Raw genomic sequence first — 27,073 nt, forward strand, 5'->3', positions numbered from 1 at the left:
GACCACAAGGGTGCCGTCACCATTTTGGGAGCATCATAACCCAGGTCCCCATGTATTGTTTCTACTCGGTCTTCCAGACGTTTGATGGAGGAAGATTTATAAAGAGTGGTGAGGAAGATCCTCTCAGAGCAGTGTCAGATAGGTGGCTTACCAGCTCCTCCCCTTTGGGTCAAGAGGTCCATTCTTTTACTACACCCGCACTACAAGTTCCTTCTCTGACTTTCCCTACTGTCCCAGAGTCCCTGGATCTGAGTCATCCACCTCTTTCTGGCTCTGATCCGAAGATAGCAATATTTTCAGCTTACTTTGATGGTTCCAGTTCAGTCGGATCGTGAGAACTCTCAGAGCTGAAGCTTCCTTGTCAGATCTGAGGTGTTGGAGTCAACTCTGAAATTTTTGGAGCCGTCTCTATGCCTTGGAACCTCTGCAGTGGATCGCTCGGCTCCAGCTTTTACCTCTGGGAGATTGCTTTCGGAGTGGGACACAGCAGCAATCCAGAAGCCTGTCCTTTCGGATCTGAAGTCTTCTCTTTCTCCAGAGTAGTCTGCCTTCTAGGCTGTGAAGAGGATTTACTCTGCCTTGGCAGAATGGACGGATCCATACCCATCAGATTTTAAGCCTTCTACCTTAATGTCTCTGTGTTCAGAGCATCTACAACAGGGACAGCCAGTCTGAGACCCCAGGCTTCCCAACAGGGTACCAAGACTTTTTCTGATACCTCCCCAGGGCATCTCACTGAGGCGGTCCCTCGGAAGTAGACGTATAACACTAATTTGGGCATTGCCTTTGAGAGGAAAATAAATCTGAAATATGTCACTTTGATTAGAATTTTTCACTTGATTATTCAAACATCTGATAAGTAACCAAACAGTAAGCGGTTATTCTGCGGTTAGGGTTAACAGTTTGTATATGAAAGCATATGGTCCCTGCATTTACCTAGTTTGTCTGACTAGCTTTTGTAGTAGTTTTCTGTTTGTATAATCAAAACAGAGTAAAATACATCACTGTAGCCAGACTTTTGAGACGAGCTGGAATATTTCCCTGTAGCTGGTACTTTTCAATTTGTCACAGTTAAATAACAGAATAGAAGATTGACATTATTTGATTTTTTGAAGAGTAGGTATGTGCATGAAAGGATACGATCTCACTTGGTGACACTGAAGTAATCTTTCTGTTCCATTTGTGTAAGGAAGGCTTTGGATGGGACTATTGTTTGTGAAAGCATATAGTCCTGTTTTCATCTGGTTACAGTTAATGTAATCATCATTCTGGCTGGTCACTGGAACATTTTGAATGATAGAAAAATTAGATGAAATGATTTGCTTTCATCAGAATTTCTCACTTTATACGTTGAATCTCATATTTATGTCAGGGGAATATTCGTATGAGTGAAAAATAGCTGAAATGCAGTACTGTGGTCAGAATGTCTATTTTTATCAGTACATTTCAAAGGTAAACCCAGATGCAGACTGGTAAAAAAAACACATGGATCCTGTTTTTATTTAGAGAGACCTAAATGAGCATCTTTCTAAATTAAGGGGGTGGCAGCATGGGGTGCATAGAGAAGGAGGTAAAAAAAGCTGAAATACACTACTCTGCCCAGATTTTTCCAATTATGCAAATCTAACCTCAGAGATGTAACAAATTAAAATGTTGTACTTAGGAAAATTGTGCTTATGTGATGTAGTGTAAAACCTATCCCAGTTCTTTATACTCGTGGTACACTGCAATAGCCTACCTTTTTTGAGCAAGACTGCATCCTCGCAGGTTTGTAGATTCATCCTGCCTTGTCTCTGTAGTTGCTTTACCTTTTCATGCTGGCAGTTGTTTCTGTTAAATATAAAGAATGCATTCATAGTTCTTCATTACTTGTTACATGTTCAGGCTTGATCTCTCCTTCCAGTAAAGAAATGTTCTGCTTCTTTTCTGTAGTTCACCAGTTTGCCAAATTATTTTTATCTGTCTGTCATACTGTTGGCTATCACTTAAAGTTAGTATAGCCTGCCAGATGATCTTTATCTTTTTGGTACCTGTCATTGTTCTCAGCAACTTTTTTCTAGAGCCATTCTTCATTTTCAGTGCTAAACTGTTTTGTCCCTTTCTGTTTCTAGACTGATTTTATTTATTTTGCCTTACTTTACTGTCACATTTGTTTAACAGAGAAAGTCTAAATGGGATAATATCCCATTTTCAGCAGAGGTCTGGGGAGAAAAGCTCCAGTTTTATTTACTCCTCCCACATTCATATCTGTTCTGCATGAAGCAAGCTTCTATTTCCTTTCTCACTTCCACAGCTCCTCCAATATTTTCATACAGCAGAGGCCTCCAAAGCAGACACCCAAACAACTGCTACCTCAAGACACCCCACAAGCAACACATAAACCACAAAAGCAGTGTGCAAAGCAGTCACAGCCCTTAAGGCCAAATACAACACCAAACATACTTGTCATAGGTGACTCCATAGTCAGACACACTGACGTCCCACTCACCAGGCTGAACAAGGAGAGGGTCACAGTAAGCTGCCTATCGGGCGCTAGAATCCGCCACATAACACAAGCACTCGGGTCACTCCACAGCAAGTACAAATATGACACAGTCATTGTCCATGCTGGTGTGAACGACCTGAGACGTACCTCCCTGGACTGCATGAAAAGAGACATAGAGGAGCTCTCTGATTATGTAGCCCAGGCAGGTATGACCCTAACCCTGAGCAGTATCCTTCCTTCACCAAGAATGATGCCACAATATAGAGACAAGATGATCAGCTTTAACAATTGGCTTAATGTCTGGTGTCATTCAAAGGGGATCCAGTGTCTGTCTGCCTGGGATGACATGCTTGACAAGCCACGCTGCTTCAAGGGACGGCTTGCACCTGTCACCCTGGGATTCCGGATATTGGCTAAGGCTCTTGCCACCCCATAGTGCCTTTTTAGGCAAGGCTCAAATTCTAAACCTACCACCCTAGAAAACAAAATGGGAAGAAATTGAGGGTAATGCTGCTCAATGCCAGAAGTCTAAATCTCAAAATGCACGCACTCGAGGCCCTTCTCAGTATGGAGAACATCGATGTCTGTGCTGTAACTGAAACCTGGTTCAAGGCTCCTGAGAGCACCCCGGCACTATTTGGTTTTACCTCATATCATGCTCCGGCCCCAAAACCCGGACCACTCCACAAAAGGAGGGGGTGTATCCATATTCATAAAGGATACTCACACCTCCAGGTTGGTGGCAACGCATGGAGCTTCGGAAACCATCCAGGTGCAACTAACAATAGGCAAAACTGCTCTACAAATTGTAGCATGCTACAGGCCACCCTCTCAAACTCAGGAACCCCACACAGCCTTCCTGAAGACACTGGAGGGTATAAATGTATCTCCAAACACCATCATATTGGGTGACTTCAACTACCCGAATATAGACTGGGAACATTACTCAAGCCCCAACTTTCTAGCCCAACGGTTCCTGGAGTTCATAAATTCAAATGCCATGGAACAGCTAGTCACTGTTCCCACGAGAGGAGAAAATATACTAGATCTCATTGTCACAAACATGGGGACAAAATGCTCCACACCGGAAGTATATCCCTCATTGGTGAGATCTGATCATAAACTAATCTCACTGGAAATCCACATCCCGTCCCACCCCAAACAAAAAAGACCATAGTGAAGAACTTCTCTAAAGCAAACTTCACACTACTCAAGACTGGTGTGGCATCCTTCAAGGCCCCTGAGTCAGAGGAAACCACAACCCAAGCTGCGGAAGCCCTTACAAATGCCTTCTATGAACACCTCCAGGACTGCATGGATCAGGCAATCCCAAATAAAACCAAGACTCTTTCCACAAAGGGCAAACGTCCAGTCTGGTGGACCCCAGCCATTAACAAACTTTACAATAAGAGGAGAAAGCTATTACATGATAGAACAAAATCCATAAAAGGGAAGTCACCCTGATCATTATTAGTAAAAAATACGAGCACTCATAAAATCAACTAAGGCCAATTTTGAGAGAAAAATTGCCATGGATTCAAAGGACAATCATAAGGCCTTTTTCAGCTATGTTAGGAACCTGGGTGGAAACTCACAGATATGCTCAGAATTAGTCCAAAATGATACAAAAATCACTGAACCCACAGACATTGCCAACATACTGGCAGACAGGTTCAGTGCAAACTTCACCCCTCTCCCCTAAAGGAGAGATAACTATCCCAGCCGAGTGTAGCCTCCCGGACATCTCAAATGCGCAGGTGAAAGCTGCTCTCTCTAAAGCTAAAACACAGCATCAATGGGACCGGATGGTGTCCCCGGCTGTGTGCTACACGAGCTAAATGAGGAATTAAACCCACACATAAGGCAGCTGTTTAATCTCAGCCTTACCACAGGATACGTGCCCAAGGAGTGGCGACGGCAACTGTGGTCCCACTCCACAAAGGTGGCGCCTCACGGACCCTGGTAATTACCGCCCATAAGCTTAACAAGTCTAGTCTGCAAAGCTATGGAGAGGATCATAATGGAGCTCATAAACAAAGATATAGGGACTTGCAGACATTGGACCCGACCCAGTTTGGCTTTGTCAAGGGAAGATCATGCCTTTTGAACTTGGTCGACTTCTTCAAATAGTCACCAAGGCCATTGATGAGGGAAAGGCAGTCCATACAGCCTACCTTGACCTTGCAAAGGCTTTCGACACAATACCCCACTCGCGTATTGTACAAAAACTTACCAGCTTAAATGTAAACCCATATGTCACAAGATGGGTTGCAAACTGGCTTAAGGACAGAACCCACAGGGTTAGAGTTGCTGGCGCTGTGTCAGACTCCAAGCCGGTCACAAGTGGTGTCCCACAGGGCTCGGTCCTTGGCCCCTATTGTTTGGCATCTACTTCTCAGAAGTACAGGCCAACATGGGAGGACTTTGGCTGACAAAGTTTGCAGATGACTGCAAACTGGGCGCCATAGTGGAAAGTGCATCGGACACTGATATCCTTCAGAAGGGACTCACGGAAACAGATAGCTGGTGCCAGAGCCATGGCCTGAAGTTAAACGCCAAAAATGTATAGTCATACCCTTCGGGAAAAACAAGGTAACCCCAAGCTACCATATAGGTGGCAATCCACTAAGCACAGAAGAGGTTATCAGGGACCTGGGGACCCAGGTTGACAGTGGCCTTTCTTTTGACACTCACATTGCTAAAGTGGTTAGAAAGACCTTCTACATTGCCCACCTGATCATGAAGGGATTCACATCCAGATCTAGTGAGGTCATTGTTCCCCTGTACTCTTCACTTATCAGACCAATGATCGAGTACAATGCCCCATTCGGGATGTATCTCACCCGACATCTGCAGCAATTGGAGAGACCCCAAAAGTTCCTCACCAAAAGGATAAAGGGACTCCAAAATCTGTCATATGCTGCCAGATTGAAGAAACTCCAGCTCTATTCAGTCGCATACCGTCTGCTCAGAGGTGACATGTGCCTGACATACAAGGCCATGTCCAACCCGGAATTAATGGACATGCTCCACCTCAAAAATCCAAATCCACCAAAACCACTAGAGCAAGCGACTTAAACCTTAGCACGGATATAAATAGGACGTGCTGGAGGGATAGATTTATCACTCAGAGACTCCCTATGCTGTGGAATAAAATCCCGGTCCATGTGAGGCAGAGCACCTCGCTGACTCTGTTCAAGAGAAATCTAGACCTGTGGATGGGAGATCGTAGGTTTACCCCGGGAATCATCTCTGGGTCACTGCTGGACAGAGGCACAACAAACTAATGGGCACAGTATTTTTTCATATAAGGGGTGGCGTAAGCCACAATAATTTGGGCTAGGCTTATAAATGCCTTAGGGCAGATAGCCTAGTATAAACCTATGAACCTATGAACCTATTTCTTTTCTGTGTTTTGAATTTTACTATTGTTTCACAGCTGTCTACCTTCCTGCATTCTCATATTCGTGTCCTGGTAGTATTATTTCATCAGTGTTAAACCAGATAGTTGCATGATGATTTTTGGTCTGTGACATCCTCACTTCAGTCCTTCTACATTAGTTAAGCTTGGCTAATGATATTGCTTTTCTTAGCTGAGGATATTATTCTTTGCTGGAGACCCTTTTCTGTATTTCCCATCTACACTCTAACTTGAGCAGTGGTGCATGAACATTGTTCTTCTCATGTTTACCCATCTGCTAGTCTTATTTTTGACCCAGACATTATCATTCTTCCTTGCATCTAATGGCCTTCAGACTGTAGCTGTCATCCAGGGAAACCCAGCCTTATGGCTAGTGTGTCAAGTATTTGTCTTTTTCCTTAATTGTCTGTGGTCTCTTCCATACTACATGTATCCCATCCAGATGTCCGTTGTGCCTCATCATCATCTTAGCTGGATTCTGGGTGTACAGAATCCAGTGCAGCAATGGCCCTATTGTTACCCATACTTCAGTTGTACCTGCAGTAGCTGTACATCCTTGCACAAGTGCACCATGCAGCTAACATTTTCTCATAGGCTTCTGGCATTATAAAGAATATTTCTCATTTCAATACTTTTGTTTTGTTTGCTGCTTTGCGTTCTATATGCAGAATTCCTCTTCCTTCCAATTGTACTTGTTCTGCTGTCTCAGAAGGTGCTGCTGTCAACCATTTCAGTTTAAACAGATCCATATTAATACATTTCTTTGCACACAGCATTAAGAGTATTTTTCCCAAAGCTGACCAGAGTGCAAGTGGTATGTGGTCTACTGAATGCAACCATCAATCCTGTGTATTTATAAAGTTACACAGTACTTCACTTGCCTGTTGTGTAGTGTACTTTCTTGCAAAACTCCCCCAGTTCTATTCCTGTCTGCTGCACCTAAGCTATAGTAGCCAGATCATTCTGTCCGCACATGCACAACTCCCACTGGATCTATCCCATCATTTTCTGGTGCGTTCAGCAAAATTTTGTTCATTGTCTCCTTTTTGTCTTGAGCTATGGTCTTCTCAACGGGCTATTTCATACCATTATTTCTGGATTCTTCTTAGTGTCCTTACCCTGCTTAAAAGTACTTCATATCAGTTGTTGAAAAAGTTCCCTCTCTCCTGCACATTTTAGCAGATACTTCTGCACTTGACAGTATAATCCAACTCTACATCTCCCCTCCAATACTTTGCTTTGTGTAATTTCAGCTCCTTTTGTCTCTGAGAGATTACTGCGGAATTTCATTCTTTGCATTCTGTTTTAAATCTTCTTGTCATTGTTGGCATGAGGAGTTTGGATATCCAGCTTACTGTCTTCATCGGCTCCTTCATAGGAATGCTTGTTTGCTCCACCGCTTTTTCCGTTGCAACTGAGAATGTCACACCGTCATGGCTTTGTCCCCACTTCCTGTTTCTCTTTCTTCTTAACTGTCACATTTGAATAACTTTTCCTTAGTATTCTTAAAAGATTTTTGGTTTCTCCTGTTAACCCTACTTGCTGTTCATAATTTTGATACTGTGAAGCATTTTAGTACAGAGATTAAATCTATGATTTGGTAACAGACTTCATTGTGTAATCCTGGGTTTGATTCCTGTACCTCCATAATCACACTTTGTGATTCTAAGCAAGTCCTATAACCAGAAAGTGCTCCAAGGTTACCCCTGAAAAGAGGCATTTGTGCCTAGTTGATTTATTAATTGTTGCTGTAGTGTTCAGGCATTGGATGAAACTGCAGTCTGGGATAAGTGACTGTGATTCAGGATTTAAGTATGTAGTACTTAGCTGATATTTTAAGGGAGAGAAGTTTTATGAGGTTTATTATATCTGTCAGGCAGTAGATTGTTAACTTGTAGTGCAGGATATGTGGATTTTGTGCTTTTCAAGTAAATATTAAATCTGAAGTTGTTAATCTTCTTCCATTCCTCACTGATGGGTACGGTTCCGAACCCTTGGTACTGAGTCGGCCAAATAGCAAGCTAGCGTACACCAAACTCTCAAGCCACGCTACTACCCACAATGCCCTTCATCCCATACCTCGGATCTCGTTTGCCGCACAGCCATATAGCAGCGTTTTCACCGAGCTCTCAAGCTAAGTAGTCTTGACTTATTTAAACTTTGTATTTCTCCAATAATTTCTCTACTAGTGTCTCTCTCATAGTCTAGCTCTACCCACAAGTATTCCTTTTCTTACCATTGTTGGTATTTTCTTGCCTTTTCTTTACCTTTTACCACTCTCGTGGCAACTCTTCATACCATTGCTGGTAGTCTGGCCTTTTTCTCCTTCTCTTCTCTGAGTGAGTGTTAGTATGTCTGAGAAAAAGGGTACTTCAGGTTTTAAACACTGCACGTCGTGCAGTGGTAAATTACCGAGCAGCGACTTGCATTTTAAATGCATATATTGTTTGGGCATTTTGCACCTTTCTGCGACTACCCCATGTGATATTTGTGCGAGTTTTAGTCAACGGACATTGAATGGACGGCGCAACAAGTTGATTTTGAAAGGATTGCTTTCCTGTCCTTTCTTGGAGGCTATTTCTGCTGAGGTCTCAACCCCTCCAGTCAAGGATAAGAAGCGTCCCCACTCAGATCCCTCTTCACTGGCCGGTGACGGGGGCAAAAATCATCGATCTAAGGCCTGTAGATCTTCCTCCGAGCATCGGCTTGCTGCCTCGGTGCCACCAATTTTGGCACCGAGCGCAGTTTCTGGGAAGTCTGACTTGTCTGTTCCGGGCTCGGCACCGACTACTACTGAACCGCTGATTACTTCGGTTCCAATCAGTCTGGCTCTGGACACTTCGGCACCGACCTCGCCTTTACAGGCACTGGCTCCTCCGACCTATGATCCGATTTTGACTTCTACCCCGATTGTGACTTCGGCTCCGAGTTCCCTCTCGGTGCCAACTGTACTGTTTACGCAATTCAAATCAGAATCCTTGGCTCCGTTGTGTTCCTTACCATGGACCAGGTATTCGTCATCTGTGGATCCGTTTGCCAGGCAAGCCTACAGTCCCTTTCTGGACCGGCCTGAATCCCCTTCCAGGATATCTGTTAGGTCTGCCAGGAGCGTGTCTGAAATAGACATTGTTCGCCTCGTGGATCAGGTATTGACTGCAAGAGGAATCTCCAGCCCCTGTTCTGCTCCGGGTGTTAGGATTTTTCTTCCTTCGACTCCTTCGTATTCTCCTGATGGGGATCTTTCAGTTCCAAGGCCCCCTTGCCCATGGCTTTGGACGGCCCCCTTCCTTCGGCACTGATGATGCCTGAAGCATCTAAACCCTGGTGGGTGTCAGTTCTGACGACAGCCCACCTTACTCAACCCCTTGCTTCGGGGGTGGAATATTCGGTTCTGGCCCAAGCACCGATGGCCTTTTCTGTTCCCATCTTGGATCCGAGAGTTTTATACGCACTGAACCTCTCTTAAACCTCAGTCTTGGAGGTGGGCCATTCGGAGTGCGGTGTGACCCCGGTTCCGATTCAGTCCTCTTTGGTTCCGGGCTCCCATCCCTCTTCGGGTGGTCCCGCCTTCCGGATTATGGAAAGGGTGCTGGTGGCTAGCAATCCTCCTCCTTCAGCTCCGTCTTTGGTTCCCCCCGTAACTCGGACATCACCAGCCCTTAGCAAGGGACCACTAATTCAAAGCACCCCCCTTTGAGGCCTCTTCGGACATTCCCACAGAAGAGCCCCCTCGGAAGAGGGTGTGCAAAAGAAAACACATGGACTCACCTGAAGAGTCCCTTACTGAGGATACGGATTACGATGATGGGGAAGGTTCCCCTAGATCACCCCCTGACTATGTTTCCTTTGGGGACATCTTGGAGTTTTTGAGTCAGGGGGGTGACTGGAAATATTCCACCCCTTCCCCAGAGGAATCTGTATGCTTACAAGCTTTCCGTTCCCGGCCCACTACGTCCTGGGTGACCCCTCCTGCAGATGAGTTGGTCATATTCATCATGCAGCGAGCGTGGAAGAGTCCGGATTCAATAGAAGCTATCCCCAGGAGATCAGACCAAGTACTTTCTCCTCCAGAGGATCAACCCCATTTGTCAAAAGGCTTGCCAGTAGATGCTGTGGTGGTGGCGGCTACAAAGATGGACTTGGCAGAAGAGAGTCCTGCTGTTCATCCATCCAACAGGGAGTCCCGGGCGGTGGACAGGTTAGGGAAGCGAGTTTTTGCTGCAGGAACCTTTGCCGTGCTTTCGCTGAATTTCTCTGCACACTTTACGAGACTCCAGAGAGACCTTATTTCCGAACTCTCTGGTAGCCTCGCGGGTCAAGTGTCGGATGGAGCACGTGACAGTGGCTTCCCAACTTGCCACCCTTGAAGCGATTTTGAATTCCTCCATGAGGTTGCTCTCCCACGCAACCGAAGGAGCAGCTAGAGCAGCAGTTGCTGGTGTGGTTGTACGACGTCATGCCTGGATGTGCATTTCTGACCTACCGGATTCCTTCAAGTCTTCCTTTTTGAACGCACCTATTGAGCCCTCCATGCTCTTTGGTTCTAAGGTCAAGGATACTTTGGCCAGGTGCGAGCAGGACGGAAATATCTTGTGTGCTGTGGGCATGCACTTCTCCAAACCGCAGCGTTCCTTCTCCATGAACCAGAGGAGTGGAAAGTTGTGGCACAAGATGTCGCAAGGTTTCTTTCGTGATGCACTTGGCAAGGCCTCCTCCAGAGGCAGAGGAGGGTCCGAAGGAAGACGCCCCTTTAGGGGCAGAGGGGGGTTACCGGACTCAGGGCTCCAGAGATTCTTTCTCCGGTAGGCCCTATCAGTGCTCCTGAAGCGTTGCCCGATTGCTTTCCTCTGGGAGCAGTCTGGGCAGGTTTATCTCTGCACCAAGCAGCCTGGTCCTCCATTACCGACTATCTATGGGTGCAGGGAATTATCACCAGAGGCTATCACATTCCCCTCATCCTTTCCAAGACCTCATTTCTCCCCGACATACCACCCAGTCTCGACGGCCCCCAGAGTGTTCACGAAATGTCTAGCAGTGGTGACAGCTCACTTGAGACTTCACGGATTCCAGGTGTTTCCTTATCTGGACGATTGGTTCCTCTCCACCCCCACCGAGCATCTACTGACCAGGGCCCTTTGCCACACACTGTCTCTGGCGGAGTCTCTGAGTATTACTATCAATTGGGAAAAATCAAACCTTCAGCCCTTACAACAACTTGAGTTCATAGGGGCTATGTTCAACACTCAGCTTGGCCTAATATCTTTTCCTCAACACAGACTCTTAAGACTGATAACACAAGTGCAAGTGATACTCTACCGCAGGAAAGTGTCTGCAAGTGAAGTTCTGCAGGCTCTGGGTTCCATGGCGTCAGCCATTCCCATTGTTCCGTTGGCCAGGCTTCATATGTGCCTGTTACAGTGGCTTCTTCAAACTTAGTGGATACACAATCATCGTCCCTTGAACGCACTAATTCTCATAACTGATCTCTGCAAACAGGATCTCCTCTGGTGGATGAGAATGGACGAAAGTCTTTGGTGTCACCCCTTTCAACCTCCTCAGCCCAGCGCCACGGTGACTACAGATGCTTCTCTGATAGGGTGGGGGTGGGGGGGCATTTTCAGGGAAAATCTCTTCAGGGTACGTGGTCTCCTCTAGAAGTCGACTTACACATCAACGTTCTAGAGCTCAGAGCTGTGTTACTGGTGTTAAAGGCCGTCTGCCCTCTTCTTCTTCTTGGAAAGATTGCTTTCCAGTCCGACAACATGTCTGTGGTCTGGTACATCAAGAAGCAGGGAGGGACCAGATCTTACCCCCTTTGCCGCGAAGCTATGAGAATTAGGCAGTGGGTGGTAGCTTCCAACCATTTCCTGATTGCTACACACATCCCGGGGAGTTCCAACGTGATTGCGGACAGGCTGAGCAGATGCATCCTTCTTCCTCAGGAGAGGTCTCTCAACCAGAGAGAGGCGGAGGAAATTTTCAGCCGCTGGGGCTGGCCTTGCTGTGATCTGTTTGCCTCCCCCTCCAGTAGGAAGTGCAGCAGCTACTTTACCCTCTTTCCTCTGCAGGGGGAGTCCCTGAGAGATGCTCTAACTCTCGATTGGCCCACGGGTTTCCTGTACGCTTATCCTCCCATCCCCTTAATACCCTTGGTCTTAAGGAAAGCTACTCTGTTAAGAAGCAGAATGATTCTCATTGCTCAGTTCTGGCCTTGTCAGGTTTGGTTCCCCTTCTTTCAGCCACACCTGCTCCGACCTCCTTGGATTCTAGACTTCCATCAGGATCTCATTTCTCACCCCCAAGAGTTGTCTCCAAATCTGGTCATGCTCAAACTGACAGCTTGGTTGCTCCACTTCCGTTAGTAGCCAGGCTTGAATCACTTTCTTCTCCGGTACGGAATATTATTTTGGCCTCCCACAAACCTTCTACCAGAAAACTTTATAAAGACAAGTGGAAACGTTTTGCCTTGTGTGCACAAGAGCTGTCTCTGGATCCTGTTTCTGTTCTAGTAGCTACGGTTCTTCAATACCTGACCGAGCTTTTCCTTAACAGGGCTTCTGCATCCACGATTCAGGTGCATCTAGCTGCCATCTGCAATTTCCTTGATGGTTCAGATGGAATTCCTATTTCTTCTCATCTGTGTAAGACCTTCTTGAAGGGGATTTTTCATTGTAGACCTCTCATTAGGCAACCTGTGGAATCATGGAATCTGTCTAGGGTGCTTCAGACTTTGATTCTACCTCCCTTCGAGCCGGCTGCAACCTGTGATGTGAAGTTTCTGTCCTGGAAGACCTTGATTCTGGTGGCGGTTACTTCAGCCAGACGTGTATCAGAGCTGCAAGCATTATGCATTGAGTCCTTATTTGATCTTCCATAAGGACAGAGTTTCACTTTGCACCAATCCCTCTTTCTTACCCAAGGTGGTTTCGGAATTCTCTATCAATCAATCCAGAGTTGCCCGTGTTTTCCCCTAATTATACCAACAAAGGGGAATACTCTCTCCATTTCTTGGATGTCCACAGACAGTTGTGTTTTTATTTGGACAGGACAAAGTAATTTCAAAAGTCAGATCAGCTTTTTGTTGCCTTTGCGGGCTCTAGAAAGGGATCGGCAGTGTCTTAAGATTACCTTGTCTAAATGGCTTAGGGATTGCATCTCCTTTGTTTTTTCTCTGGAGGAGGCATCAGCTCCTGGCCGCATTAAACCTTATTCCACTAGAGCTGTGGCCACTTCTGTCACCTTTCAAGCTAGGGCTTCCATGGATGATATTTGTGCAGCCGCCACCTGGGTAAACCCCATACCTGTATCAAGCCTTACAAATTGGATCTGATCTCTAGGGGAAGAGCTGCCTTTGGCTCTGTGGTTCTCCGGAATGTTCTTCCATGAGGGCCACCCAGATTCGGTAGTAGCTAGGAACTCGGTCCCATCAGTGAGGAATGGAAGAAGATTAACAACTTCAGATAAAGAAGTTATGTCTTGCCATAACGTTCCATCTGAGTTGTTGATCTTCCATTCATCACACCCTCCCACCTTCCCCCGCCAAAGGCTCCTAGTGGATTTTCGGGTCGTTTTGGTGTGTTAGGGTGTTTGCGCAGAGATGGCCTCTGCCTTTGTTTCTGTTGTATGTATTTCTGCTATGTTCTGCAAACTCGATCTGAGGTATGGGATGAAGGGCATTTTGGGTAGTAGTTTGGTGTACGCTAACTTGGTATTTGGTTGACTCTGTTCTGAGGGTTCGGAACCATACCCATCAGTGATGAATGGAAGATCATCAACAACTCAGATGGAACGTTATGGTAAGACATAACTTCTTTATCTCCAAGATTTCTAAAATTTTTTGTATTGTTTTCTATATCTACAGGAAACCATCAATACTGGCCCCTTTGTGATGCGTTCAACCTGCCGGCGCTGTGGAGGACGTGGTACAATTATGATAACCCCTTGTGTCATTTGCCATGGAAGTGGACATACCAAACAGAAGAAGAATGTTGTAGTTCCTGTCCCAGCAGGTTGGGTCTCTGAACATATTTATTATTAATGAGTAATGGAAGGCGACCCAGACTGTACTTTGATAGCACAACAGATGTATATCTTTAAGTCTTTTTTTCTCCCTGAAAAAACATCTGGTTAGAGGGATATAATAAATTTAACATTTTCAGGTTTTTCCTCATCAGATTAGCTTAAGTGACCAAGGTCCCCCACTTTGACCCTGCACTTGATACTTGATTGCTGAAAAAGTGGGTGTAAATTGTGAGTCTGTTGTAGTACTCAGAACTTAAGGTGTGGTGTTGCTTCATGTATTGGAAGGGGTTCACCTCCCACCATTACATATGGTATAAGTTTAGTTAATTTAATGATTGCATCTTCTCTTGCTGAGAATATAAGTTTACAGAGATGCAGGGAACATAGGCTTTGCTTGTGTCATTTCTGTTATCTTCAGGATGGTTGCATTTCTAACCAGTGACTGCAGTTAAAAATGTGCCATGCCAATTCATATTTCTTTGAGAACTTCGTAGGATCAAAGGAAGTTACTAGGCTATTGGCCATGAGGCCCTTACCAGCCTAGCCAAGAATTTAGCCCATGTTCCAACAAGTCAGCAACCTATGCCATTGTCCAGTAGGGACATAGGTGGGATCCCAGGGGTGTATTTTGTGTTCCTTATCCCAGTTATCCAGGCTGTGCTTCAAAAGGTTTAGTGAGGTGTTCTGTTTTATGTGGAGAAGGGAGTCTATTCCACAAAATGGGGAGTCTCTGGGGCGCAAATATGTCCCGCCACCAAGTCCTATTGATGTCACAGACCAGGTTAATGTTGCGCATACGGATCACTCGAATGGAGCTTGACTTGTGGATATGCAGCAGTCCCATCATGACGGGGTCTGAGATTGCTTTGTATGCCAGACAGAGGGTCACCTCTTAGGAGTCTGGGTAGAGAGGGCTTTTAACCTACCTGTGTAGAGTAGATGTTTGAGGCCCTGGATTCTTCGGGTGAGGAATCTCTGTGGTCTGTCCAACTGCTGTATGTGCTTTGTGAGATAAATGTTGAAAAGGGCATTGTACTCAATAATGGGTTATGTAAGGGAAGAAAAAAGGGATGTTATGACCACCTTGTCCCTGAATGAGATACCCTTGCTAATGAGGAGGGCAATGTAGAAAGCTTTCCATACAGCGGAGTCAATATTGGTGGTCGAAAGTCAGTTTGCTATCAACCTTGCTGCCCCAAGTCCCTCACTACTGATTGTGTGCTTAGTGCCTTATTATCAATGTGATAATTTGTGGGGACATCACTCTCCCCAAAAAGGATAATGATGCAATTTTTGGCATTCGGTTCGAGGCCACGTTTCTGGCAGCAGTCATTTATTTGTGTGAAACCCTCTTGGAGGATGTCCACATCACTAGGGGAACTGATGACAGCACCCAGCTCACAGTCATCTGCAAACTTGATCAGCCATAGCCTGCACCTCTGAAAAGTATATCCCAAACAGCAGAGGCCCCAAGACCGATCCCTGGAGTACACCATTTGTTATGGGTCTCCTACTTGAGGTGGCTTCCCTTATTTTGACTAAGTGAGCCAGTTTGCTACCCATCTGGTAACATATAGATTGATGCCTAGTTGAGAGAGAGTGTTATCTATTATACCTGAGTGGGGAGCAGTATCGAAGGCCTTGGCCAGGTCAAGGTAGGAGGTGTTCACAGTCTTGCCCTTGTCTGTGGCCTTAGTGACTGTCTCAAAGAAGTCAACCAAATTTAGCAGGCATGACCTCCCCTTGAGAAAACCAAACTGTGCGGAATTAAGAGTTTGGAGGTTGCCAATGTACTTGTTATTGAGGTCCATGATGATCTGCTCCATGGCCTTCATTGTGGTCAGCAGTTTTAACATGGGTAATTTGCACATTTTGAATCTTGACCTTAAATTGGCCTGCATTTGTGGTCCTAAATATATTTTAAGTTGTCCTAGATGTAGAAATACAGTGAATTTAAATGTTAGCCTTCTGAGTAAGGACATTTGTATTGCCTGGTGGAATATTAAATACAGATACCCATTGTTTTCCCCGAAACTCCAGCCATTTGAGCTTGGGGCTTCTTTAGTTAGTAAGTTGAGTCCACATGCATGTTAGGTTTGTTTTTAGGGTATGGCCTTTATTGCACCTGAATTTGAAAAGTGGAACAACTTCAACTGTATAGTATACAGTTTGTTTTGTGGTTTTTCAAATTCAGATATCTTTCTTCTGGGTCCACTATGCACTTTTCATCCAACAAATCTCTGTTGCTTTCTTCAATTTCACATGCATTTCTTTGTAATGTTAAGGCATTAAGACACAGAAAAGAAAGTGAATTCTGGCGTTTTGGGAATTGGGTAATTAGGCTGAACACCTTCAGTCATATTTGATTTTGGCAGATCAGTTGAAATTCAGGTAAATGGCAAGGGACAGTATGAATGGGGTGTTCTCCCTGTGCTGTGATGCAGTAACCTGGAGCTGATTACTGTTAGCAGCAGGGATACAGGAGGGGCTGTCTCATTGGAGGATGTGCAGAAGTGGGCTTTGATCCACATCAACCTCAAAGAAGACATGTTTGTAAAGGTCTTCCACTCAGATATTTGACTGAATTTTAGTAAGTTTTTCTTATTCTGAAGATGTATACTTGACCAGTCAGCACAGGTCCTTAATTGTAGTAGGCCATTAGCCATGATGATAGTTATTTACTGCTTGTATTCTTCGGAGCACACTGCATATATTCTGCTCTAGTCTGCAGTGGAGGAACTTAACTGACTATAGTAGTAAGCTTTTTTTTTCCAACATCTTTATTAAATTTCCATATATGACAAAGGCAATTTTACATTTATGTAAATGAAAAACATACAAAATATCACTTTAGTTGCAGTTTACATCACCAACAGCATTTGAACAACTGTAGTTGTAAACATTATAAATCACTTATAAACCTCCTAGTCATTGTCAGTTAAGCATTGTATAGCTCATTCAAATCCTGCCTCTTAAACCTCGTTCCTGCTCTACATGTATTGTTCCCATAATTCCCATTTTGTTCTATGTAGTTTGCTCCTTCCCTTTTCTAAAGATCCCACTTCCAGTTGTTTTATCTCTGTTACCATACTCACTACTTATAGTAAAGTTGGTTAAGACTTTCATTTCCATTTTCTAGTAATGACGTTTTTGGTAGCCACCGTAATTAGACTCTGCAAGGCTTTACTGTGTCTATGCAATTCCGATTCTGTAGCATAACTCAAAAAAAAATCATCTACCCAGTCAGCCCAATCTGCTCACCCAGCATCTCTACCACAGGGAATCCCAAACGTCTGCCAGCCCATCACACCTCCAAAAAACACGTTCCCAGCCACCTCTTTCTTGCCCGTCACACCTCCAACATTTACTGTCCACCTGAGGAAAAATTATTTGGAATCTACTTGGAGGTACTTGCACAGAGGGTGGAACCGTCCTCTGAACTAAGTGAAATGGTTACACTAATTGATGGAGTAGACTTGGATGATGAAAGTGAAATGGTTAACAACAAGATTATTTGGAGAAAAGGGAATTTTACTATTTTTAATTTTACTGATTTATTACCCACGGATGTTTATTTCGATGTTTTCACCAAAGGGTTTCAATTTGTCCCCTCCCATCCAGGGGTAGTTGCAAACACCTTGATTGATCTAAAATTATTTATTAGACAGCTAAACTTAAATATTTTTTTCAAAGGGCAGCCAGGCACTAGCCACGAACTTACAAGGAAGAGTGCATTCAACCCACCCACCCATCCATCCCTGGAAGTTTTTGAAGCATTAGCTGAGAGGGATATTCGACAAGTTGTAATTAATAATTATTTGCAAGCTGTTAATTTTAATAAAGAAGAAAATAATTTATTAAATCTTCTGAATCGGGAGAAATGTAGAGTTATGAAGCCAGACAAGGGAGGTGGGGTTGTGTTAATGTACACAGTTGACTATGAGATGCACCTTCACAATTTGTTGCAAGATTTGGAACATTACGGTGTAGTAATGAGATTAATATAGCTTATGCAAAAATTGGGTATTATTTATTTGATAATTTATTGCAAGGTAGCATCGATGAATGGTTGTACAATTATTTGCAAGTAGAAAAACCCAAAATTCCTATTATTTTTGGAATACCAAAGACTCGCAAAGGTATTGATTCAATCAAGTTTAGACCTATAGTGTCAGGGGCAGGGAGTGTTACTGAACCGTTAGGGAAATATGTTGACTTTATGGTTAAGAAATTTGTAGCATCCATTTCACATATTAACAAAGATTCCTGGGATTTTTTGAAAGGTATCGACCAAGGGAAATTTGGGACAGATGTTTTGATGGTCACTATTGACATAGTAGAACTGTTCCCAAGTATCCCCCACGATGTTGGGCTTGAATGGTTTGGTGATGTTTTAGTTTCTGAATCTGGTTTGGATAGTAACACTATCAATTTAACTCTTGAATTTACTGAAACTGTTTTAAAAAATAATTTCATTTATTTTAATGGGGAATTTTATCATCAAAAGGAAGGAGTTGCTATGGGGGCTCATTGTGCCCCTTTATATGCTAATTGCATTCTATACCACTAGGAACAGACGTTTGGTTTAAAGACTGAATGGTCTAAGTACATCACCTGTTATACCAGATACCTAGACGGCATATGCCTACTATGGAGTGGATCAAGGGAGAAGTTGGATGAATTTTTAAGTTACATTAACAACACCACTGAATTCCTGGTTTTTACACATAACATTAATGAACATCAGTTAAATTGTTTGGATGTGACCTTGTATAAAGACTATAACAACCATTGTTTTCAATCTAAGATATTCAGAAAAACATTTTCAAATTCATATCTACATTTTAACAGTGGCCATCCATTTTTTCAAAAAAAGGGTATAGTGAAAGGACAAATGATTAGGGCTTCTAGGATGTCCAGTCTTACGGAATTCTTTTTGGATGAGGTTAAATTTTATGTGTGGATTATTTGAAGAAAAGGGGTATCCAAGGAACCTCATTGAAAAGATGGCGGCGGAGGTTATTACAAACAGGAATTCAAAATTTTTTCCTTTGTTAGGGACCGGAAAATGAACATGGTCAATACATTACCAATTGCAGGGGATTTTAAAAGTAATTTTATTCATACCTTTTCATCCACATCTAATGATGAAATCAAAGAATTCATCCCCATGAACCCACACTTTGTTAGGAAGAGGGACGTGACTTTGAAGGAACTATTGGAAAGGAGGGCTGTTACAAAATTAACTTTGGAGAGATCCAAACTTGGTACATACAAATGCGGTGCTTGCCAACAGTGTAGTTTTATGATCAATCAAGGAACAGTTTTTAGCGCTTCAAGAAAATATAAATATAAATCTACCAAATATTTTAAAATGTGGGACTAAAGGGGTTGTTTATTTGGGAATTTGCATGACCTGTAATAGTTTTTATGTTGGTAAAACGGAGAGGCAGTTAAGAAAAAGGGTGTATGAGCACATGTTTGAAGTCTCCAAAAGTAAGGACACTAATGCTTTTTACAAGCATTCCCAGTTTTGTGACAACATGAAAGTTAAATTTTTGGTTTTGGAACAGTTGACCCCGGATCCTCGTGGGGGGTAACTGGGAATCAAGACTGGAGTACAAAGAGCTGCTTTGGCAGCTTAGGTTAGATGCAGGGAGAGCCCCAGGCTTAAACGACATTAGCATCAGAAGTGCCTTAAAATTAAGGGCTGCCCGTTTATAAATTAGAACAATAATAATTACTTGGCAGGTTTATAGGCTGCCATTAGATAGTTTTGTGGCTATGTTTTTATTTTCATTTTAGTTGGTTATAAATAAATTATTAATTAGATTTATATGCCCTTAGAAAGGTGGTTTTATAACTGACTGCATTTTGATGAACTAATACAGGATGTATTCATTTGCAGATAGGGGTGAGGGGATTGTTTTTAATGTATGTATTTTTAACATCATGAATTGTGTAACCGAGTTTAAGTGTTTTACTATTTTTTATTGGTTGACAAGATGAGACATGTGATGAATGGTTACTATTTAAAGTGGTTACTGATTTGATTCTTTGTTCTGAGGAAGCTCGGTATTGACTGAGTGAAAGCGCTTAACCTACTTTTTTTGTGTTTTCTTGGTGGAATAAAATTGTTTTTTTTACCTTGGACTAATTGCCTTGCATTACTTAGCATTTGTGGAATAGGCATTTCTGTCTGTGGTGGGTCTGAACATTTTTTCTTTACTGCGTCTATCCAATTCCAATTCTGTAGCATAACTCAAAAAAAAAAAATCATCTACCCAGTCAGCCCAATCTGCTCACCCAGCATCTCTACCTGAGCGGTCCGCAGGGAATCCCAAAAGTCTGCCAGCCCATCACACCTCCAAAAAACATGTTCCCAGCCACCTCTTTCTTGCCCGTCACACCTCCAACATTTACTATCCACCCGAGGAAAAATTGTTTGGAATCTACTTGGGGTATAAAAATACGTATGTAAATATTTCCAGGCAAAGATCCTAAATCTTCTAGACTGTGTTGCATATTTGGGAGATATACATATATTCCCCCATTGCCCCTTTGTGAATTGCTTATCCAGTCTCTCGTCCCAATCCTTTCTAAGCTCCTCTGATTGATTCTTATAATTATCATGCAGTATTTTATATGCTTTACTAATTATTCCTTTTTTAACAGCAGCTTCTCTTCTAGATTCTATTAAAAACTCTACCAGTGCTGGTATTTCATTTAGGAGCCCCGTATTTCTTTCCCTTTGCCTATACTCTGATATCAATCCTTGATAGGGAAGGCAATCTCTAACCTGCAGGCCAAATACATTTTTGGCCTGTTCCAATCTGTTACCTTTCCCTTTCTAGTTATTTGCTCCCAATACCTTGGTTCCTTTGTCAGTTTTCTCCAATAAATTCCAAAGCCCTCTTGCCTATTATCTGTATCCCTGACCACAGTCAACCCTAGCAGCAAAATCTCATCTCCATTCTCATGCTGGTTTGGTTCTTAGAATACTCCCTGCTATTTTATGAATATAATACTCTGTATGATTTTGGTTGTTCTCCTTAATTGTCTGCATCCAAAATCCCAATCTGTCCTTATTTCTTGAGCTTCCTCCCTGTGTCAGCATCATCCCTTTCCACTTTGAATTATAGATTTCTGCCTGTGCTATGTATAAGAGCCTTAACTGTGTTGCTCTAAAATACCCCCCTTAAATTAGGTAATCCTAGTCCACCTCATTCTGTTGATAGAATTAGTTTATCCCACTTGACCCTTGCTGTCTTCCTTGCCCTTCGACTCTCTTTTAATTGCTATCCACAATTTCTTCTCTGGTTGATAAAAGTATGCCTGAAATGTATTTTAGACTACAGTAGTAAGCTTGGTTGTGATTGTTTACATAATACAATTTTTGAAGACTGCCTTGTACCAATTTATGCAAGGTGTACTTGATGAAGGCTTGTACTGTTCACTTTTTATGTACTTATTACGGTCCATGGATTCAGATGGAGTTTTTGTTATGCAGCCATTTCAGTGGTCCATAAGACTTGCTGTTTTTGGCTGCCCTTTATATGTTTTATGTAGTGTAATTTTTTGAGTTTCTGTTAAGCTAGTAAAATGAAATGGGAATCATAGGAGGTTACTAGGCTAATGACCCTGGGGCCCTTAAAAGCCAAGCCAAGAGTTTATCCCCCAAAAGAAACCTTAGTCAGCACCTGTTGCCCCTATCAGTGAGGGACACAGGTGGAACCCCTGGGACAAATTTGTGATTTCTCATCCACTCATCAAAGTTGCGCTTAAATAGGGTTAGCGAGGTGCTCTGTTTAACATGTATGGGAAGCCTATTCCAGAGACTGGGCAGCCTCTGGGAGATGAACCTGTCTCTCCAGCAGGTTTTTTTATTGTCACATATTAGCTTCGGGCCTTTTGAGCGGGTAGTGCATAAGGAGTTAGACTTACGGATATGGAGCATCTCTAGTAGGGCAGGGTCCGAGATTGCTTTGTAGATTCGATGCATATCACCCTTGAGCAATCTGTATGATACAGAGTATAGTGATTGTGATTTGAGCCTGTCCACATAGGACAGGTGTTGGAGGCCATGGATCCTCGTTGTGAGGTATTTCAGTGGCCTTTCTAGTTGGTGCAGATGTTTGGAGAGGTACATCCCAAACGGGGTGTTACAATTTATTGGTCTAATGAGGGAGGAGTATAGAGAGGTAATATCCTCCTTTTTTCTGGATGCAATCCCTTTACTTATGAGGTGAAACAAGTAAAAGGCTTTTCTGACCACTGCCTGTATGTGATTGTGAAGTTATCAACCTGAGTGCCCAGGTCTCTCACCACAGGTTGATTGTTTAGGGGGTTGCCATTGATGTAGTAATCAGTAGGCGTCCTGTTTTTGATGTGACTTAAGGCCATGATTTTGGCACCAGTCATTAGTTGCTGTAAGACCCTCTTGCAGTATGTTAACATCGTTTTGGACTTCAGTAACAGCACCCAACATACAGTCATCGGCAAACTTGCTTAGCCACAGGCCTTTTGTCTTTGCCTGTACCTTCGAGAAACAGATGCAAAACAGTAGGGGTCCCAGGACAGATCCCTGGGGAACTCCACTAGTGGCAGGTCTGCTATCAGCGATGGAGGGCCTGTTTGACTTTGAGGGTCCTGTAAGTAAGCGAGTTGGCCATCCACCTGAAGAGATGGGGATTTCCACCAAATTGTGTTAGTTTTATGATGATGCCCGGGTGGGGGATTGTGTCAAAGGCCTTGGCCAAGTCAAGGTAAGCTGTATGTACTGACTTTCTCTCATCCAGAACCTTGGTGACGGTCTCAGAGGTCGACCAGGTTCAACAGACAAGATCTACCCTTGACGAATCCGAACTGGGGGTGGGGTTAAGTGCTTGGAGATTGTCTGTCCTTGTTTGAGATCCATAACAATACACTCCATGGCTTTACAGATCAGACTTGTCAAGTTAATGGGGCAATAGTTTCCAGGGTCAGTAGTGGCACCACCTTTGTGCAAGAGGATGACAATGGCAGATCTGAAGTAGTTAACTTCATTTTATCTGCAACCTGTGGGTATTTGGATCCATATTGGATCCGAGCCGGCAGCTTTTTTTCTAGCATCTGCTCCGAGCTCCTCCCCATACCCATAATGCACTACTATCTCCTACCTTCCCTCAGATCTTGTTTGCCACGCCAGTAGTGTGCATCGTGGTCTCCTTTGCTCTGAGCTCAGGGATAGTAAGTTTATTAATACTTAATCTCTTTGTGCGTCTGAGTGGATTATTTCCCTTCCTCCCCCTTCAGTATATTGTTTGTTCATCGGTTAGTCAAAAAAAAAAAAAAAAGTTTTTGTTGTAAAACTCTGTAGAGTAGTTGTTAGGCCTGCCCTTCCCCTACCTGTGTTTGTGTTGTGTTTTTTAGTAGATAGTGTTTTTTTGGTGCAGATCAGCCAAAATCTGTGTTTGAGAAATGCACAGTGAATGGCCATAAGCTCTCCCCGGCTGATGGTCACACTCTGTGTGTTATTTGCTTGGGAGTGACACATTTGTCAACACAATGTGCTATCTGCAACGGGTTCAATCCTAGAGCCCTCGGGGATCTGAGGGCCAAATTAGTAGCTAAAGGCCTTCTCCCTCCATCCATGCCGGAATCTGCCATGGCCTCGGTACCTAGTACTCAGCCTCCCTCCCAGACAGGGACTCAAACTCCCTCTTCTTCTGGTGCTGGGTCAAGTAAAGAAAAAGCTTCAGTCCATGTTGCTGACAAGGAAAAGGGCAGAGAAAGGCGCAAAGAGGATGGGGACAAGAAAAAGGACAGACCTCGTTAGAGATCCCCGGACAGGGAGCTCTTCCTTAGTCCCCCTTCTAAGTCCATGAGGCCGGTTTCTCCACGGCTCCGGTCTCCTTGTTTTTCACCGGAGCAGTTGGAACCTTTGGATCAGTGGCCTTCCTCCCCTTCATTGTGCAGACCAGCCAGATCCGAGTTGGTGGCTTCTTCGCAATCGACTTGGAGCTTATCAGACTTGGACATGGACAGGATGATGTGGAGATTCATTCAGACCCAAATACAGGTGGGAGTCTTGCCAGGCCCCTCTTTCTCTGGAGGGGGGACCTCCATGCCCTTCTTCTGCCCCATCTCTCCTTCCCCGATCTGTGCTTCGGCTTCGAGGCTCTTGGATCCGAGGATATTTGGAGCTGGTGGCTTGGCGCTGACTGTTCCCCCAACCTAGACTCCAGCTGCTACCTTGAGTTCGGATCAGAGTGTCTCTCGGAGCCACGGGCAGGGAGTTGGACCCAAGGGAATGGATTCTTCGGCTCCATCCTTTTCGGATCCGACCCGTTTCCTCTGACCTCAGGCTACCCTTGCTTTGGCTCTGGTCCCTGCTTCAGATCCGGGGAGGGTGTCTTCCTTGCTGGGTGCCAAGGAGGTGCGCTCTCCTTCGGCCTTCAAAGTGGTGGAGAGGGTTCTCTCCCAGGGATTGAGACCCCAGCCCATCCCCTCAGATTCCACCCAGACACCCCTGGATTTGGCGACGACTCCCTTCATCCTGTCTCAGGGACAGCCCGTGCCAGCGGATCCCCAGGTTAATTTCCCTGAGGAACCCCCTGCGACTCACGAGTCCTCTTCTGATAGTCCCACTGAGAGTCCCACTGAAGAGGGTCACCGTAAGCGTATGTGCAAATGGAGGCACTTGGACTCCTCAGTTTCTCACTACGGACACAGACTTAGATGAAGGAGAAGGTTCCCCCAGGTCACCTCCCAAAGACGTCTCCTTTGGAGAAATCATGGAGATCCTCTGCCAGAGGGGAGGTTGGTCAGCCCCAAAACCTTCTAGGGATGTCAGTGTTCCTGGAGGCCGTTGGCATGGACCCATCTACTTCATGGGTGTCCCCGCCAGCGGACATCTTGGTGGACCTTATCACCACGCGGGCATGGAAGGAGCCTGACACTGTAGAGCCCATTCCCAAATGCACTGACAAAATTTTATCTCCCCCTTCAGACAGACAACCTTGGTCAAAAGGAGCCCCAGTTGATGCTATGTTGGTCGCAGCAGTCACCAAGAAGGAACTAGCACAGGAGAGTTCCTCAGTCCACCCTCCAGAAAAGGAGTCCAGGTCGGTGGATGGGTTTGGGAAGTGCATTTATTCCACAGCGACCTTTTCAATCCGTGCGCTAAACTGTTTGGCACATGTGATCCGGCTTCAGCCTTGCATCGGAATTCTCTGAGTCGCCCCCAGAGTCTTTATCGCCGCAGGACAAACAATTGCTTTCTGCAAAAATGTCTACTCTGAAGTCTGTCTCAAGCACATCTGTGTGACTCCTTTCCCATGCCACGGAAGGAGCAGCTAGGCCGGCTGGGACAGGCATAGCCATGAGGCGTCATGCCTGGCTCAGGTTGTGTCAGTTCGCAGACCCTTTCAAGGCATTGTTTATTAACGCTCCGTACGACGGTTCTTCCCTTTTTGGGAACACAGTACGTGACACACTTGTCCAGAGTGAAAAGGACGGGAAGACTTTGTCTGCTGTCGGGATCTGCTTCTCTAACCCTCAGCCGTCCTTCTCTAGGAATCAGAGGGCAAAAGAAGATGTGGTTCCGAAAATCTCAGTTTTCCTGGGATTCTCAGGACAACTATTTCCCCCAGAGGCAGAGGGGGACAAGATAGACGCCAACCCAGAGGTAGAGGGGGTCCCAGGAATTTTGGGTCTAGGTAACCTTTTTCTGATAGACCCGGTCAGCAACCCTGAGGGGTTGCCCGGCTGTTCTATTCTGGAGGCAGTCTGGGGAAGATTGTCCTTACACCCAGCGGCATGGGAGTCCATTACGACAGATCGCTGGGTGTTACAGATTATATCCAGAGGTTACACTATCCCATTTGCTGCCCCTCCAAATATTGCAAAACAACTCCCGGATGTTCCACCCGTTCACAGGGAGGCCGCAGCTCTAGAAGTTTCAAAGCTGCTTTTCAAACGAGCCATCAAACAGGTTCCCCCGACCAGTCCGAATCAGGGGTCTACTCAAACTTTTTTTTAGTGCCAAGAAAGACTGGGGACCTCAGGCCCATTCTAGACCGGTCAACGTTGAACCTGTCTGTAGCCAAACAGAAATTCCGGATGGTCACCCTACAGTCTATTCTACCTTATCTCCAAGAGTGCGACTGGATGTGCTTGTTAGACCTCCAGGATGCTTACTATCACATCAAGATCCACAGAAGCTCCAGGAGGTTTCTGCGCTTCCGGCTGGGAGCCAGTCATTTTCAGTTCAGAGCCCTACCCTTCGGTCTAACCACAGCCCCCAGGGTGTTCATCAAGGTAATGGCAGTTGTAGTGGCTCACCTAAGGCTTCAGGGTATTCAGGTATTTCCTTATCTGGACGACTGGCTGTTCGCTGCACCCAACAGGCATCAATTTTGTCTGGCCCGAGATTACTTCATTCGGTTGGCAGACCTATTGGGAATTACAGTCAGTGTTCAGAAATCCCACTTGCAACCAATACAAGTTCTAGACTTCATTGGGGCACAGCCAGACACCTTGCAGATGAAGGTATTCTTAACTCCAGACTGGATCTTACATCTCAGGTGCCACATAGCTCAGATAGCGAACTTCAAGTCTCCAAAGGCGAGCAAGGTTTTCTGGGCACTGGGCTGCATGGCTGCCTCCATATCGATTCTCCCTTGTGCGCGCCTTCATATGTGGGTTCTTCAATGGACTCTGGCTGTTCAGTGGTCTTGGCTAGACCTGCCCATGGATTTTCCGATCAGGATCAGTCACGTCTGCAGGACGTCCCTTCTTTGGTGGTTAAATTCACCGGAGATATTAGGACGCCCCTTCGCGTCATCTCCAGTCCAAGCCATAGTGACCACAGACACCTCCCAACTTGGGTGTGGGGGCCACTGTTTGGGAAGGACAGTACAAGGCACGTGGTCCTAGTTAGAGACCAAGTTGCACATAAATGTTCTAGAGATGAGGGCAGTGCTTTTAGCGTTGGAAGCCTTTCACACTGTCCTTCCTCTCGGATTGATTGCAATTCAGTCAGACAACATGTCAGTTGTCTGGTATATCAACAAGCAGGGGGAAACCAGATCCTACCTCCTATGTCGCGAGGCCATGAGAGTGTGGGAATGGGCGATCTCCACCGGTCTGTTTTTGATAGCAAC

The 27,073-nt window shown here is 44.7% G+C and overlaps 1 protein-coding gene across 2 annotated transcripts in view; it reads left to right on the forward strand.

Annotated features, from left to right (window-relative positions):
• DNAJA3 (DnaJ heat shock protein family (Hsp40) member A3) overlaps nt 1-27,073 on the forward strand; it is a 911,667-nt gene that overhangs the window by 328,781 nt on the left and 555,813 nt on the right. For both annotated transcript variants that reach the window (XM_044089330.1, XM_044089331.1), the window contains exon 6: nt 13,768-13,915. In XM_044089330.1, coding sequence (XP_043945265.1) covers nt 13,768-13,915 — 148 coding nt within the window. The remainder of the gene's footprint in view (nt 1-13,767; nt 13,916-27,073) is intronic.

This window comes from Protopterus annectens, chromosome 12.part0, assembly GCF_019279795.1.
Source record: "Protopterus annectens isolate FY-2018-M chromosome 12.part0, PAN1.0, whole genome shotgun sequence".
NCBI classification, from domain to species: Eukaryota; Metazoa; Chordata; order Ceratodontiformes; family Protopteridae; genus Protopterus; species Protopterus annectens.